The sequence below is a fragment of the Lolium rigidum genome, chromosome 2, assembly GCF_022539505.1.
Source record: "Lolium rigidum isolate FL_2022 chromosome 2, APGP_CSIRO_Lrig_0.1, whole genome shotgun sequence".
In the NCBI taxonomy this organism is placed as follows: domain Eukaryota; kingdom Viridiplantae; phylum Streptophyta; class Magnoliopsida; order Poales; family Poaceae; genus Lolium; species Lolium rigidum.
The window spans coordinates 132,554,427-132,570,616 of NC_061509.1; the positions used below are offsets into that span (position 1 = coordinate 132,554,427).

Below are 16,190 nucleotides of genomic sequence, written 5' to 3' on the forward strand. Positions count from 1 at the left end.
AAAGTACCGCTTATGGAGTACCAAGTTGTGCTATGTTTAATAGGTTTACTGTTTAGGCTAGGAAGGAGGATGGTGCTGTTTTCTTGCATGGACATGGCAACACCAGAGAAAAGGAGTTGGCCTTGATTGGATTTTGCAAAGGGCCATTGCGAGTGAGATATGATGCCATCTCCATCTTATAGCATGTGCCATCTTGATTGATGGACAGTCTTGGTTATCTTATCGAAATGAATATGCAGGACGTGGCCTGATGCATTGTTTTTCTTGTTTGACCAGCATCCATCTTTTCTTGCTTTCGAACAATTGATATGTGACGTGATTGATGCAGTACACAGGTCATGCCATCCTTGCCAAAATGCCAATACCTACCGGCAATGTTGGTATCATGGGAAAGCAATGCGAGTACTGTGGCCAAGAAAGCAACAATTGTGTAGGAATTAGGATCATCAGCTCAAATTAGTCAGCATTTTGTTCTATTAAAAATTTCTGACAATGTACATGTTTTTTTCTCTCCCTCGAACGAATTGACAATTGAAGTTTTTTGCCGAAAGGAAAGCAAACCCCCCATCATTTGCAGGTTTCTTCTCCGTTAGAACGGCATGATGTGGGTGGTCTTGGAGTCGTAGCCGGCGAGGCAGCTCTTGGCGTTCACCTTGAACATCTTGAGAAGCTCCGACGCCATCTGCCTCGTCGCCGGCGAGCACCCGCTCTGCATCAGCAGCAGCAGCCTCGTCAGCCCGCCCTTGGACGCCGCGGCGGCGTCCACGGCGCGCCTGTCCCTGTACTTGTGGCACACCGCCCAGAGCACGGACACCCCGGCCTCCGCGCCGCCCATTCCGCCCTTCATCATCTTGGACAGCACCGCCGGGATCGCGGCATCCCCCATCTCGCAAATCGCGGCGCGCCCTTCGGCGCAGCCTACGGTGGCCTCCAGGACGCGGAGGGCCTGGGAAGGGGAGCCGGCGTCCGTGGCCAGCACTCGCACGGCCGCCGGGACCGCGCCTAGACGGACCATCTCGGAGCGCGCGCGCCGCGTGCCGGCGATGGTCGCGAGGCAGGACAGGCCGACCTCCACGGCTTGCTTGTCCAGGCCGCCCTTCTCGTCGACGGGGCCGATGAGCCGGATTAGCTCGCAAACCATCTCCTCTGACTCAGCCACCGTCGCCTTGACGTCTGGCCTCGCATTACGGAGTAATGACTCGACAACCCTCGCCGCGTCGATCCGTGCCTCCAGCGAGCTCCCTTTTCTCAGCACGCGCGCCAGGGACGCGACCGAGGACGCGGCGTCCGCGGCAAGAGCGGTGGCGACCCGCTTCCTGTTATCCTCTTCGATGCAGTCGGACGCGGCGATCACTGCGAGCACCCGCACGGCCGCCTCAACGCTGGCATCGGCCCGTCTTCGTCGGAGCACGGAAACCAAGGTCTCCGCGGCGCCGGTTGCCCTCGCAAGCGCGTTCTTGTCGAACTCGTCGACATCGTCGTCCGAGAGAAATGCCGCGAGCTTGTGGAGCGCGGGGCAGGGATCCTCGCTAGGGTCAGCGATCTGTCGGAGGAGCTCGGCGGCGGCAGCGGCCGGCGTGGGGCCGACGGCGGAGGGCGCAGGGGACGAGGAGGAGGAGGTCGCAGTAGTGGATGCCCAGAGGGCAATGAGACGGCGCAGCGTGAGGTTTGGGACGAGGTCGGTGGACGGGAGCGGGAGCATGGTGGCCGGGCAGGTGTTGTTCCCGGAATCGATCCACCGCTGGATGGAGGCGCGGTCGTAGGTGACGCCGGTGCAGAGGCTCACCGGCGACCGCATGACGTCCAGAGAGATGGGGCATCGGAAGAAGATGGGAACTTTGACCTCCAGGCCCTGGTACTCGGCGGCGATGTCCTTCCTTCCCATTAGTAGTGGATGCGTGAGAGCTTTCTTCGTGCTTTGGCTGGTGTTGTTTGCAATGGCGTTGGCCGTTGAGGCAAGAACTGAGAAGTGGAGGCGGGGGAATGGACTTGAAAAGGAAACGTTGGGAGCAGACCTGTATATAAGCCGTGGGAATGTGGAAATTTGGCTGGAGTCAAAGAAGACGAAGTGTGAGGTGACGTATGGACGCAGAGCGAGTTCCTTCTGGTTGCTGCTTTGGTAAACCGTGTTTTTTATACCGTGCGCCGACCCCGCGTGGTACAGGAATTATCTCCTTTTTTGCTAGAGTTATATACAGTTTTAGTCCCACAACTTGCATCAAAGGAGCATTTTAGTCTCACAACTTGCAAAACGTGCACCGGTAGTACCACAACTTGCAAGTCGGATTGATTTTCGTCCCAAAGTCGTCCGCTGCCGACACGTGTGAGCCACGGTGGCTTCATGACACGCGCATTGCTGTGAACGTTTTGCCGAAACCCCCTAATAGAGCAGGTCTAACAGACCCCGTAAAAGGGGCAAACCCGTATAATAACCGCCGGTTTGAGGGTTTCGCGTCTACCCGGCCGTCTAGCACGCCCCGTAAAAACGGCCCCCGAATCGTTTTTTGCTGTTTTCGAGTACGGGCGGGTCCTCGCCCCTACTTGTGCGGGGTGGGAGCGGGGATAGTGGGCGAAGCCAGCATCCCAATTCCGAAAGCGCGCGCGGACATTTCAGTTCCCCCCACCCGTTTTCCCCGCGCGCCGCCGCCGCCACCCGCGCGCCGCCGCCGCAATCCGTCAGATCCGCCGCCACCCGTGCCCCTCCGCCGTCCGCCCAGCCTCGTCGAGGTTCTTCGACGCCCGCCGCACCTCCGCCGCACCCCCGCCGAAGTTCCGCGTCCGTCCGCACCGCCACACGCCCGCCGCACCTCCGCCGCACCTCGGTGAGTATTCCGCCGCGTTCTTCTTCGTTGCCGCCGGTAAATTGGTCGGATTTGGGGCTGATGTATGGTACACCGTGGTAGATGGCTTCGGAGGATGTGCACATGGCGGATTTGGACGCGACGTCCACCGATTGGTCGTCGTCGGATGATTCCGACATCGACGATTTGCTCAACGACGACGACACGGAGATGATGGTGCTGCTCTTCGGCTTGAAGCAAACGGAGGACCGCATGAAGCTGCGAAAGGATCCGTGATGGGGCGTATGTGCATTCCGCGGAACCGCGCCGTCGGCCACGAGCAGCTGATGCAAGATTACTTCGCCGAGGTACCGACCTATCCTCCCCGCCTCTTCCGTAGACGGTACCGAATGCGTAGGACTTTGTTCGAGAAAATCGTCAAAGATTGCGAGGCAAATTGCGATTATTTCAAGCAAAGAAGAAATGCTGCCCAAGTCATGGGATTTAGCCCATACCAAAAAATTTCTGCCGCCATGAGGGTTATTGCATACGGTATACCAGCAGATTATACCGATGAGTACCTTCGCATTGGTGTGCAAACAACCACGGATTGCGTGCGTATGTTTGCCAAGATGGTGATCAAGTTGTATGGAGAGAAGTATCTCCGAGCTCCAAATGAGGATGATACAAAAAGGCTCATGGAGATCAATGAAAAGAGGGGGTGGCCGGGGATGCTTGGTAGTTTGGATTGCATGCATTGGACATGGAAAAATTGTCCAAAAGCATGGCATGGCATGTATTGTGGCAAAAGCCGTGATGCTACCATTGTTCTTGAAGCTGTGGCCTCTCAAGACTTATGGATTTGGCATGCTTTTTTTGGATTGCCGGGGACACTCAACGATATCAACATCTTGAATAGATCCCCTTTGTTTAAAAGACTAGTTAAGGGTGATGCTCCACCTTGTAACTACAAAGTTATGAACAATGAGTACACCATGGGGTACTATCTCACATATGGTATTTACCCTAACTATGCAACCCTTGTCAAGTCCATAAAAGAGAAAAAGGACAGGCCTTTGACAAGAAAGGAAGCTTGCTTCACCAGAAATCAAGAGGCATGCCGCAAGGATATTGAGAGAGCTTTTGGTGTCCTTCAAGCAAGGTTTGCAATTGTCAGGGTCCTGCTAGGTTTTGGGACAAGGAAACTCTTGTTGATGTCATGACATGTTGTGTGATTCTTCACAACATGATCATTGAAGATGAAAGCGGTTTAAACTTGCCATGTTTCTATGACAATGTTGGCACCCGAGTGCAGCCCGAGAGGAACCCTGATCGGCTTGAAGCTTTTCTTGCAGCTCATCGAGGCATTGAAAATGCCGAGACTCATCACCAGCTCACCCAAGATCTGATTGATCACCATTGGCAGTTGCATGGCCAATGATTTTTTACATTCATTTCCCATTGTTGTATGTGTGAAACATTCATTTCCTATTTGTTGTATGTGTGAAACATTTGTTATTTGTTTAATTCTTCCATTAGAACATTTGTTGACATTTCCGAGAAACATTATTGTAATAATTAAGACGATTATTGTGTGATGTAAAACATTTATTTTATGTGAATGGTGTGTTGGTTCTAATATGCAATTTGTCAAAAAACCCTGTTTTGAGGGGCCAAAAACTCGGGCGAGCTAGCAGAGCCCGTATCCCCACCCCGTAAAACAGAATACGGGGTGGGGATACGGGCTCTGCTAGCTCGCCCGAGTTTTTGGCCGGCGAAAACCGGATACAGGGCCCTCTACTCGTGTTATACGGGGCGAAAAAATACGGGGCCTGTTAGACATGCTCTAACTAAATCTTCTTATTCTTTACTGGATATTTAGAAGGGGAAAAAAATCCTTTCGTCACTCCTTCAAGCATTCGTGCGATGCCGCCGCCTGATGCGCGAGCCGTCGGTGTGGGTGCGGGAGTCGACGGCGGAGCACCTCGAGGAGCACTAGACAGACTAGGCCTATTCCAAGCCGTCGTCCTGCTCGACGTGCTCTGGAACGTCCTATTCGTCGCCGTTGCCGCTGCAGGTACTCGTCGCCTCCGGCACCGAGAGCCCCGCTATTCATCTTCGCTTCTGGCTCACGGCTACGTGCTCCAGTGCCTCCTGCACGTTCTCTGCGTCGTCATCGAGTACGGGCGCCGCCGCCGGGAGGCCCGTTCTTTTGGGGCTGGGGTCAGGCTCTACATCCAGTGAAGAGTTTTGTGCCGTCGTCGCAGTTCCTTGCAGTGAAGATGCTGTAGCTACGCAATGTTGAATTGTGCAGGTATGAGCTGCTTCCGCTGCAGTAATTTAATACCGATCCAATTACCAATCCATCCAATCTTTTGTCCTTCAATCGAATTCCTGTAGCTACATGTTACTTGGTCTGCTAGTGCGATTTGAAGTTAGCTGCAAAGAGAAATTCTTTTCTACATAGTATTGATTGGTAGCATTGTGGATTAGAAAAAAAGGCTGATTATTGCGTGACACCTTGAGAACCTGATAACTAATCAAACGAACCTGTGAAGGGTATAGGATTATTTTTCTATAATAGCCCATGGTAGGAAAATTTGATATGAGACTGAGAGGCAATGCCCAGGAGGCAAATCTTTAACCTATTTAATTACGAACACGGAAAATTGTACTAATGGACCATTGTGCTGGATTAAGAATGACATACAGTATGTGTTCGACTAGATCAAGAATGGGAATAATAAGAAGAATAAAGAGAACAAGAAACAAATTCGACATTGTCAAAATATCAACTGCATTTGAAGCATCTAAATTTGTCAAAGGAGCAGCAACTATATGTCTTCATCTGCTGGTGCATTCTGACTGATAGGAACCTCTTGTGCTTCATGATCTTGACAAATTTCAACATTTAAATCTGGGAGCTCATTAGCTCCTCTTCCTCTGCCAACCGCTCTTCTTCCTCTGGCAGCACATGGAGCATCAGGGAAATGTGTATTTCCAGTACCAGTAGCTTGTATAGATCTTTTCTTCCCCTTTCCTCTGCCTGTACTGGTGTTACCTTGATGTGCTGCTGCATTTGATGTTGCTTGTTCCCTTGGTGAAATAGTCCTTCCTCGGCCTCTTCCTCCTCTCAAATTTCCTCCTCTCAAAAGAGCTAACATGTGGAACCACCGACATGTTTAAGAATATGTTTTTTTACAGTTTTAGTTTAGTCTAGACATCCAGGAGATTGACCAAGTGTCAGAAGTGCAATTATCAAAATGTGCATATGATTGATCGACATAGCACAAATTATCTCTTAATCCACAGAAAAACCCATTATGCACTACTTCAACCGTGAACAGACTAGAGTCTTCTCCTGGAAACAAAACTGCACAAGAAATTCACACTATAAGGTAACATTCATTTAACTGAATCGGAAATTCAGATTTTAATTGAAGCACATGTTCATGTTATGTGAGGAGGTCACTCATATTTAAAGATTGTTGCACAAAGAACAATCATTCCTTTCTATTAATAGTTACTACAGTTGGCATACCTAATATTTCCGTTTTCAACTTGCACTATCACAGTTCAAAATTGATCATAGCCATCCAGCTGCAGATGACACTGACAGTGTTGCGCCTACAATTGAGACTGTTGTTTTCCTATGAACTGAACAATGGTGCATACATTCAACTGAAAAATGGTGCATCAAATTTTTATCTAGTGCCGAAAACTTCATTTTATGTTGAACAGCATAGCACTAGAATCACTATGCAAGTATTGGGGTTGGGTCAGCTTTGGAGTTATTTTGGAGTGAGGCTGCACCAATTTCTCTGACGAGATATTCTCTATACAATAGGTGTACAGCGGCTAACACCATCTCGCATTAGTGCGAGAGGAACGCGCGGATCAAGATGGCGGCAGCCACGACAGACGCACCAGGAGCGACAGCAACCACCACGCTGAGTATCGACTGTGCCGGTGCCGGAGCGATGCTGCCCAGGGAAAACAGGGCATCGATCTACGTCCACCACCAGCATGGCCATCATAGGAGAAATAAGACGGGTACAGTAGAAATTGGTCATACCGTATGGCGGCGGATCTTCCTTGTGCTCGCGGTAGCGCATGATCACCGAGATCCACGAAAACGACGACACGAACGACCTTTGCCGTCGCTGCCAACTGCTTCAGTTCTGTCGCCGAGACGTGCGCTCTGTTTGTTGCTAGATAAAAGGTAAGTGAAAAACTGAAGAAATGGCAAACGAGATCTCTTTCCGTTAATCCTTCACTACATGGCGGAAGGACCATACTTATTATTTCTTAGTCTTCTCATGGACCGAAGTGCAACAATTAAAAATATAGCCAGCGCCTACCTGGCACTATTCGGATTGATTGGATTAGTTTGTTCCGGCTAAGCAAGTTGTGGTACCACCGGTGCACGTTTTACAAGTTGTGGGACTAAAATGCTCCTTTGATGCAAGTTGTGGGACTAAAACTGTATATAACTCTCAGAAGTAAGTGTGCCATTGTGCGTACGTTCCTACTTCTAGGTTGACTCGGACAAAGCTTTCGGCAGGGACTTCTGCTTGCACTGCCGATTTCCAAACAGCCTAGCATCTCCACCGGCTTCCTCGTAAGTCGTAACTCTATCCAGGAACAGTGTTGGCATTTTGGGGGCCGCCGGCAGAACCGCAGAAGAGAAGAGGCTGTCTTTTGGGACCGGCTGCCGGCGCATATTAGAATGCCTAAACTAAAACTGTAAAAAAACATATTCTTAAACATGTCGGTCGTTCCACATGTTAGCTCTTTTTTTTTTTCTTTTTTCGTTGCCTTCTTCTTCCTCTAGCCACCCTCTTGCAAGCACCCTGCCACCCTGCCTCGGCGCCGCCCCGGCCTGCTTCGCCCCGCGCTGCCCTGCCCTGCCCTGCCTCGGCCGCGCCCCGCCCCGCCGGGCCTCGCGCCACCCCGGCCGCGCCCCGCCCCCACCCTGCTCCGCCCCGCCTCGCCTTGGCCCCGGCCCGACTCGCCCGGCCCCGCGTCGCCCCGGCCGCGCCCCGCCCTCGCCTTGGCCCCGGCCTGACTCGCCCGGCCCCGCGTCGCCCCGGCCCTGCCCCGCTCCGGCGAGATCGACCCGGCCTGCCCCTGCCCTTCCTCGGCCCGCCCCGGCCTAGCCTCACCCCGCCCCGCGCCGACCCACGCCGTCGCGAGCTCGTCGGAATTTGGTTGGATTCTGGCGACTGTACCGGCGGAAGCTGTTAGCTCGATCTAAAATTTCAGCGCCCCACGAGTAGAGGTTCGTGTTCAGTCTGCTCCTTTTAGCCCCTACAAATACAGGCCGAGTTGGGTTTTCGGGTGCGACCTGTAAATTTTTTTCGGGCCGGACGTGTTCACGGTTACTGATCTGCGCCATTTTCTGAACTGAACCCGTAAATCGGCAGTTATTATTCGGTTGTTCTACCACTAGTACATGAGTGAGAAGATAACTTGTACACGCTCCTCCTCCCTCTCGCTCGTCTCAACACGCCGCATTACGCCGCACCCGTGTTAAGTGAATTGAGAGCATCTCCAGTCGCGTCACCCGAAGCGTTCCCCAAAGCTTTTTAGGGCGCGCCAGACATTTAACTGGCCCAAGTGGCGTAATCCAAAGGCTATTTTCGCCCGGTGCGGCCCAATACGGTGTCCGGCGTCCTGAGGCCGTCCCCGCTCCACAGGGGACGCTTCGGGCGCGCCGAGCAGAGAGAGAAGCGAGGCGGGGAGTGGCAGGCCCATCGCGTCATTGTGATTCGAACGATGTGCAACAGTATCCTGCCTCGCAACAGAAGTTAATGTGGCGCAGCGATGACGTAGTTTCCACAGACGCACAACGACACGTCTCGTCGCGTCTAGCTCTCCGTGACCGCTTCCTCGCCTTCCTCTGGTGTATCAAAAGTTGTGCTCGTGCATCGCCCCTCACACAAACCCTAGTGGCGTAATCCCCAACCCTAGCCGCCACCATCTCAGGAGTCGAGGGCCATTCCATAGCTGGTCGAGGTCGCGGCCGTGGTCGCGGCCGCGTCAGCTGTGCTGGAGTAGCAACGCCTACATGGTTGTTGTCGCCTGCGTCGTCTTCGTATTCCGAGGGGGAGTAGGAGTTCGAGTTCATCGTCGTCCTCAATGGCAACCCACTCGACATTCAGAGGTTGCCAAACAAGTTCGTCGAGTTCGTCGCCAGCAACGAGCTAGCCCCGTTATCGCTGTGGAAGGCTAGCTGCGCCTTTTGTCGGTGTCTGGTGGACGTGCCCTTGGACGGGCGCGGCAAGCTGTACCTCCACACCGGATGGGAGAAGTTTGCGCGCTCCGACAACCTTCAAGCCGGCTGCGTGCTCACGTTCTGCTACCAAGGCGGCTGTTGTGTTATACATGTGGTTGGGTGGTTAGGAGGGCAGTGGCACCCCAGCCCACCAGAGTTGAAACCCCAGGTTTGACACTTTGGTGTCTCATTAAAAGGTGGAATATTCTTGGAGGCGACATTTCCGTCGACAGCGAGGCTAATGTGGTGACTTCGTCAACTCAAGACCCGTTGGATGAAGTTTCTTGGACGCTGTCTGTCGAAGGTGCTCATAGGGGTAGGATGTGCGTGCATATGTTTATAGGGGTGAGTATATGTGCGTATATGTGAACGTCTACGTATGTACTGTGTTTCGTAAAAATAAAGTTTTCCTTCGTATGTGGAGTTCATGGGGCAGCGACATTTTACTGCCCCATAGCTCATGCCCTTAGTCCCCGCAGAAAAAGAACAAATGGTGTTTGAGTAGGCAAAAGCTGGCAAAAATAGTGTCAAAAGCAAATAAAATAAAAACTAAAATGAAAAGTATAGAGTGGGAGGCGAGCGGCGATTTACACAAAAATAACCCAAAACTGAAAGAAAAGCACAGACTGACCCTCTGGCGAAACTATTTCACGAATCTAACCCTTTTGTGTGGCGCCCCTCTCGAGGGCGCCACACATGCCCATGTGGCGCCTCTAGCTCTGGCGCCACACACCCATCCGACGTGGCCCGGCGACGCTGAGCTGGTGACCCCGATCCGACGTGGCAGCACGAGTGGCGCCGCTCTGGCCGGCGCCACACTTTGAAAGTTTGGCGCCCCTGGCAGGGGCGCCACACATTCACTTAAGTTTGGGCGCCGCGCGCGCCGAGCCCGACCCTTCTTCTTTCTTTCTCTTCTTCTCTCCCTCCTCCCCAACCCGGTTCTCTCTCTCCTCCCTCTCCCCCCCACCAAATCCACCACCAAATCGTCAGATCTGTCCGTGGAGATCGTTCCCCATCCATTTGTGAAGGTAATCTCCTTCAAATCTTCTCCATTCATCCACTAATTTCATAGATCGGGCTAGATTTGGACATGAACCCTAGACATGTTTTTTTTTCTTTTGTGCACTCTATATTGTATTGTTTGTGTTGGAGATGGTAGCCTCATGTATGCATGTGTTTGAACCATAGATTTGTAGAAATCTACATATGAAATTTCACATGTATGTGTATGAACTCTATGTATGTATGTGTATGTATGTGTATGAACCCACATGTATGCCTAGTATTTGTGATGGAGTAACTCATATTTCTTAGTTGAATGGATCGTAATATGGTTCAAAAATGTAAACATGTAGGATGGCCGGTGCCGGTGGACGGGGAAGGGCGGCCGCCGCGGTCCCGGGCGCCCCGGGCCGGGGAAGGGGCCGCCGCGGTGGAGCAGCAAGGGCCCCACGATCACCGTCACCCGCATCCTCCTCGTCTTCGCATGACGAACGCTGCTTCGAGTTCCTCCTCCGCATCGACGACGACCCACTCGGCATCAAGCGGCTACCGGACAAGTTCGCCGAGTTCGTCGACGGCCACGAGCCGGCGCACTTGCAGCTACGGGAGGCTAGCCGCAACTTCGCCGCTGGTCCGTGGAGGTCCCGTTCGACGGGCAGGGCAAGATGTACCCGCACACGGGGTGGGACAAGTTCGCCCGTGACCTCCACCTCGAGCCCGGCTGCCAGCTCACCTTCCCGTACGAGGGGACGGCGACATGATCGTCAAGGTGTTCGACGACACCGCCTGCCGTGTGCACTACCCCCACACCGGCGAATCCGGCTCCGACACCGATATTTAGATCGTCGAGTGTTGTCAACTCTATCTTCGTTGCTCCATGATGTGTGTACAAAATGGTTGTTGATATGATGTGTGTATGACATAGCTTTTGACATGATGGCAATTTTGTTGGAATATGGTAGGATTTTCGATGGTTTTAACACTTGTCAATGAGTGGCGCCCTTCCCACTGGCGCCACATTGCACAGTGTGGCGCCCGTGGCATCGGCGCCACACATGCATGTCTAATTGCACAAAACATATTGTAAGACAAATAGTCTGGGACTTAGCCGTTTTGGCGAGGCTCTTTGTGGGTTATTGTAGTCGACACGTCTAGTGCGTGCCGCTGTTAGCAAGTGGGAGCAAGCCAAATGAAGCAAAGAGGGCCTCCTACATGTGCATTCACATGTCTTTAGGGACACACGGAAAGCCCGACCTCCGTGTTGGACACCACCTTGTGTGGTGCCTCCCGGCTCATTCACTTGGTAAACCCAATCAACATTATCATAACATGTAGCCGTTTGGGAGTCGGCCTTCCTCGCCTGAAAATCCATGAACTCTTGAACCTTCTTTGGGAACTCGGCATTCAAAGCAATTTTCTTCTCCGTTTCATCGGTGTAGTTCTGGAAATAGACATTCAACTTCTCGAATGTGTATTGAATGATTGCCGTCACGGGCAATGCACGGACACCCTTCAAAACATTGTTGAAGCACTCGGCCATGTTGCTTGTCATTTGGCCATATCTCCTCCCATCCTCATCATAAGCTCTCGCCCACTTTGAGTTAAATACGAGGTGTCTATGAAGAAACTCTTGACCACCCGCGTTGAGGTCTTTGTGCTTCAGCAAGCCGTTGTATAGGTTTGCGAAGCGGCGCTCCGAATAAGTGAGGCAACAATCTTGAAGAAGGTCAGACAACTCTTTGCTCTTGCATGCCCGGTAGAAGTTTGCACAAAAATGCCTCATGCACCATCGGTGATGCAAGGGAGCATGCCCGGGAATTGGAACCTCCACCGCATTGAGAATTCCTTGATGACGATCGGAGATGACACACACTTCCTTTGAGGGTGGTATGACCCTCGTCCTCAATATATGGAAAAACCATTGCCGCTTATCATTGTTCTCAATCTCTACCAATGCAAAAGCCAATGGCACTAAACGGTTGCTTGCATCACTTGCTATTGCCACCAATAGTGTGCCCTTGTACTGACCGGTCAAGAAGGTACCATCCACGACTATGACGGGCCTACAATGTTCGAATGCCCTCGTGCATTGCTGGAATGACCAAAATGCACGGTGAAATACCCTCACTCTTTTACCATCATGCAATGTAATTTTGGTTGCGGAAGGCTCGACCACATGCACCATGCCCGGGTTAGTTGCGGCCATCGCTAACAACAACCTAGGGATACGGTTGTATGCTTCCTCCCAATCACCGTACAACATCTTGAATGCGGCTTGTTTGGCCTTCCATGCCTTCCCGTACTTGACGTCGTAGGCAAACCGGGATTTGACCGTATCTTGCACGGACCTAATGCTCATGATAGGAAGTGATGATATCTCCGCCGAGAGCTTGTATGCAATGAACTCGGATGTGAGTTGACGGTGGTCCGGCTGTGCATCCTTGCCATCAAGCTTCGGTCCCCGGCACATGTGAGTGGCTACACAACTTGTTATGTGCCAAGAGGGCCCTTTTTGAAAGGTCGTGCACGGACAACCCATGGGCACCTTTTATCCACACATTTTAGCGTGTACCGCTTCTTCAAGTCCGAGTGAACAACGATGTACGGGCGATGATGCTTAATGGAGAACTCCTTCAACCATATCTTCAATTCCAAGAATGTATCAAACGTTAGCCCTTTAGAGATCATAGCCGTCCTACCATCCACATCTCTCTTGGATAGTGGCCTAGCTCCAAGAAGTAAACTTTTGCCACCATCAACCACGGCTCCATCCGCAAGACTAACATCACGGAACAATGGTACCCGGATATCCCGTCCGGTTACCTTCTTGAAGATCTCGGCTCTTTCGGCTTCCTTAGCCGTGAAGCCATCCTCGTCAACCTCCTCTTCGGGTCCATCATCATCCGAGTCCGACGCATAGCATCGGGAATAAGGAATGGAGTGGTCCATCTCCTCTTGCGTCCAATATTTATCCAAATCACCGACATTGTTGCCATTCATCTCGAAACAATCATCACCATCGTTATGCTCATCATACTCATTATCCAACGGAGGTTGTTGGGCAATGGGAGATTGGACAATGGGAGATTGGGTGGCCTCTTCTTGGCTCATGGGTGGAGGAGTCCTCTCTCGAACGGGGGAGGAGGGCCGGTTAAGGTCAAGCTCGATACGAGCCTCAACCGTCTTGGTTGCAAACAACTCCAAAGCCTTATCTTGTGACCCGGCCACCGTCTCCTTGTAAATGGACCAACGTTGCTCGGAGTTGATACGCATTATCTTCCAACGGGTGTGCATTCCAAACCCCACATTATGCCTTCCCTCTAGCTCAATACCATCATTTGGCTCATTCCAATTCAACTCAACCCTAACTTGTGCTACCACCTCCGCAAAGCTAGGGCTAACGTCAAACACCAAGTCAACCTCTTCGGGTCCGGCTCTATGTTTCCCTTCAAGTAAGCATCCTTGTCCACATGATGAACATGAACAATTCTTTCCATCCCCCTAGCATAATGGGAACAACACATACACACATGTGTTTATTAGATACCATAATCAACATAATCTACCCATACAAACTAGCACACTACCATTTCTTCTACTTCAACAACCCTAACATCCAACCAAATCCATCTCCACCCTCAAATCAACCAAATCCACATCTAGGGTTTCACATATAGATTGGAGCAAATACACAAAATCAATGGATGAAAAGAGGGGAAACGGAGGAGATTACCTCAAGCAACGAGTTGGGAACGATCTCCACGGACAGATCTGACGATTTGGTGGTTGATTTGGTGGGGGGAGAGAGGGGGAGAGAGAAAACCGGGCGCCTTTGGAGGAGAGAAGAAGAACAGAGAAAGAAAGAAAGAAAGAAGAGGGTCGGGCTGGGCGCGCGCGACGCCCAAACTTAAGTGAATGTGTGGCGCCCCTGCCAGGGGCGCCACACTTTCAAAGTGTGGCGCCGGCCAGAGCGACGCCACTCGTGCTGCCACGTCGGATCGGGGTCACCAGCTCAGCGTCGACGGGCCACGTCGGATGGGTGTGTGGCGCCAGAGCCAGAGGCGCCACATGGGCATGTGTGGCGCCCTCGAGAGGGGCGCCACACAAAAGGGTTAGATTCGTGAAATAGTTTCGCCGGAGGGTCAGTCTGTGCTTTTCTTTCAGTTTTGGGTTATTTTTGTGTAAATCACCGAGGCGAGCCAACATTTTAGGGTTGGAGCAGGCGCACGTCATGCGTGGTGTACGAGCAACGAGTATGACGCCTCCTGCCTGGAGCCGACACCGAGCACCGCCGACGGTGGCCGGCTCGATGGATCAAATCAGTTGCTCTCTTTTTTTTTTTTTTTGAGCTGCTCAGTTGCTTTCCTTGCAAAATGAAAAGTCTGTTGCTGATCGGTAAGGTGATTGCTACAGTGAAGCCGCACTGTTACAGGTCCTTATTCAGGTCGTGGGCATAGCAAGTCCACGGATCAGGCCCAACTATGTTGTTTCCACCAGAAAAAGTAGTTCATAAACACCTACTGGGCCCTAAATGGGCTACGAATAAACGAAAACACGGATTTAATTCGCTAGTCGTCTCAACTCTATTTTCGAAGCTTCCTCCTTGTTTTTTTTTGCGGGAATATTTTTTTTTTCAACTAGTATCGTTTGGTAAGAAGTTGCCGACTTCACTTCAGCAAGAAAAGGTATGCCTTCCTGTAAAAAAAAGTATAACTTACATAGCTACTGATATGTGTCAACGTGCATCGACTTAAGAGCCTGCTAGTTCGCAGCCCTACGGAGAACAGGTGAGGGAACCCAGATTTTCACATATATTTTCAGGCTTTCAGCCAGGTTTCAGAACGGACTCGGTATCAGTCACACCGGTGTTCAACATTCTGTATCCTGGGCCAGGAATTTTGAAGAGGCGGGCGGGAAGGCGGAGCCGATGGCGTCCTCGTCCTCCGTCTCAAGTTGGCGAGTCACGTACGCTCTCCGGCCGTTCGCCGGTGGCGGCCGGAACCACCCCTTCCTCGACGGAGTCCTCATCATCCACCACGCCAAGGGACGCCTTCTCCTTCTCGATCGCTCGGAATTCGTGGTAGATTCGCGAAGGCTTGGGGAGAAGGAATCAGTTGGATTTGGCGGCCCTGTTGCTCTTCCTCGCCATGACGTCCGCGTCCCTCCAAGGCCCCTGCCACCGAGCTCCCTCTTCAGCGCGGAGGCGCCACATGGACGCCGGCAAACGGGCGGGGGAGCGATGCCGACGCACATCTCGGCTGCGATCAGGTCGGCTCCCTTCCCTTCTTCGATCGAGGAGCTCTGCTACTCCACTGCACCGGCCAGCGAGCCGCTCCGCCTGAGCTCACCGGAGCCGCTGCGACCGCGCGGTGGGCATATCATTGACCCCGGGAGATGGAGACCGCGGGGCCTTCTGGGGGCCTCTCCGGGTGCCAATATGGCGGATGGCCCAGTTACTGATGCTGGATTGGGCTTGAGCCCAGATGGTACCACATCCATGGCGGCCATGGATGGAGATCGCCACACGTGTCCTGTGACCAAACATCCACCACCCATCATCAATGGCGGTCTCCGACAGAAGGGCCCAGGAAACCCTAACGCCTATATATCCCCAGACGGAGACGCCGCCGCTGGTTTTGACCTAGATCTCATTCTCAGCCATTACTGGGACAAATCCAGGGTTCCTGCTCACCCTCCTCCACAAGCTCCTGACACTTTCGGCTGGTGGCGCGGCAAGGTGGCCGGAGATCCGCGTTCCTTCGCGCAGGTCGCCGCCTCTCCTCCGACGATGGGCGATGGCGGGGGACGGTTTGGCGGCGGAAGGGGACGCAATCATCCAAGCCGGGGGCGCGGCCGCAACGTCTGGCAGCGAGATGACGCGGCACAGACCTCCTCCACCAACCTGCGCGGCTCCAACTCTCACTCTCAGCAGTCCAATGATCGATGGGAGGCTGCGGCGTGGGAGTCGGAGAAGCGCCGCCAGGAGGCGTCCTCGATCCATGGAGGTAACACTGGTGCTGCTAGAGGGGCCGGAGCCAGTTCCCTGATCGCTGCCGGTGACTGATGACCCACAAGTATAGGGGGTGTATCGTAGTATCTTCGATAAGTAAGAATGTCGATCCCAACGAGGA

At 52.6% G+C, this 16,190-nt stretch overlaps 1 protein-coding gene across 1 annotated transcript; it reads right to left on the minus strand.

Annotated features, from left to right (window-relative positions):
* Positions 1 to 415: 415 nt before the first annotated feature.
* Positions 416 to 1,977, minus strand: LOC124687271 (U-box domain-containing protein 27-like). The gene has a single exon (XM_047221065.1). It carries the CDS (start codon positions 1,883 to 1,885, stop codon positions 590 to 592), a length of 1,296 nt encoding a protein of 431 aa, XP_047077021.1. The 5' UTR covers positions 1,886 to 1,977; the 3' UTR covers positions 416 to 589.
* Positions 1,978 to 16,190: the final 14,213 nt, after the last annotated feature.

Excerpts from the sequence above, each read along its gene's own strand:
- LOC124687271 (XM_047221065.1), bottom strand. The coding sequence starts at position 1,885 with ATGGGAAGGAAGGACATCGCCGCCGAGTACCAGGGCCTGGAGGTCAAA.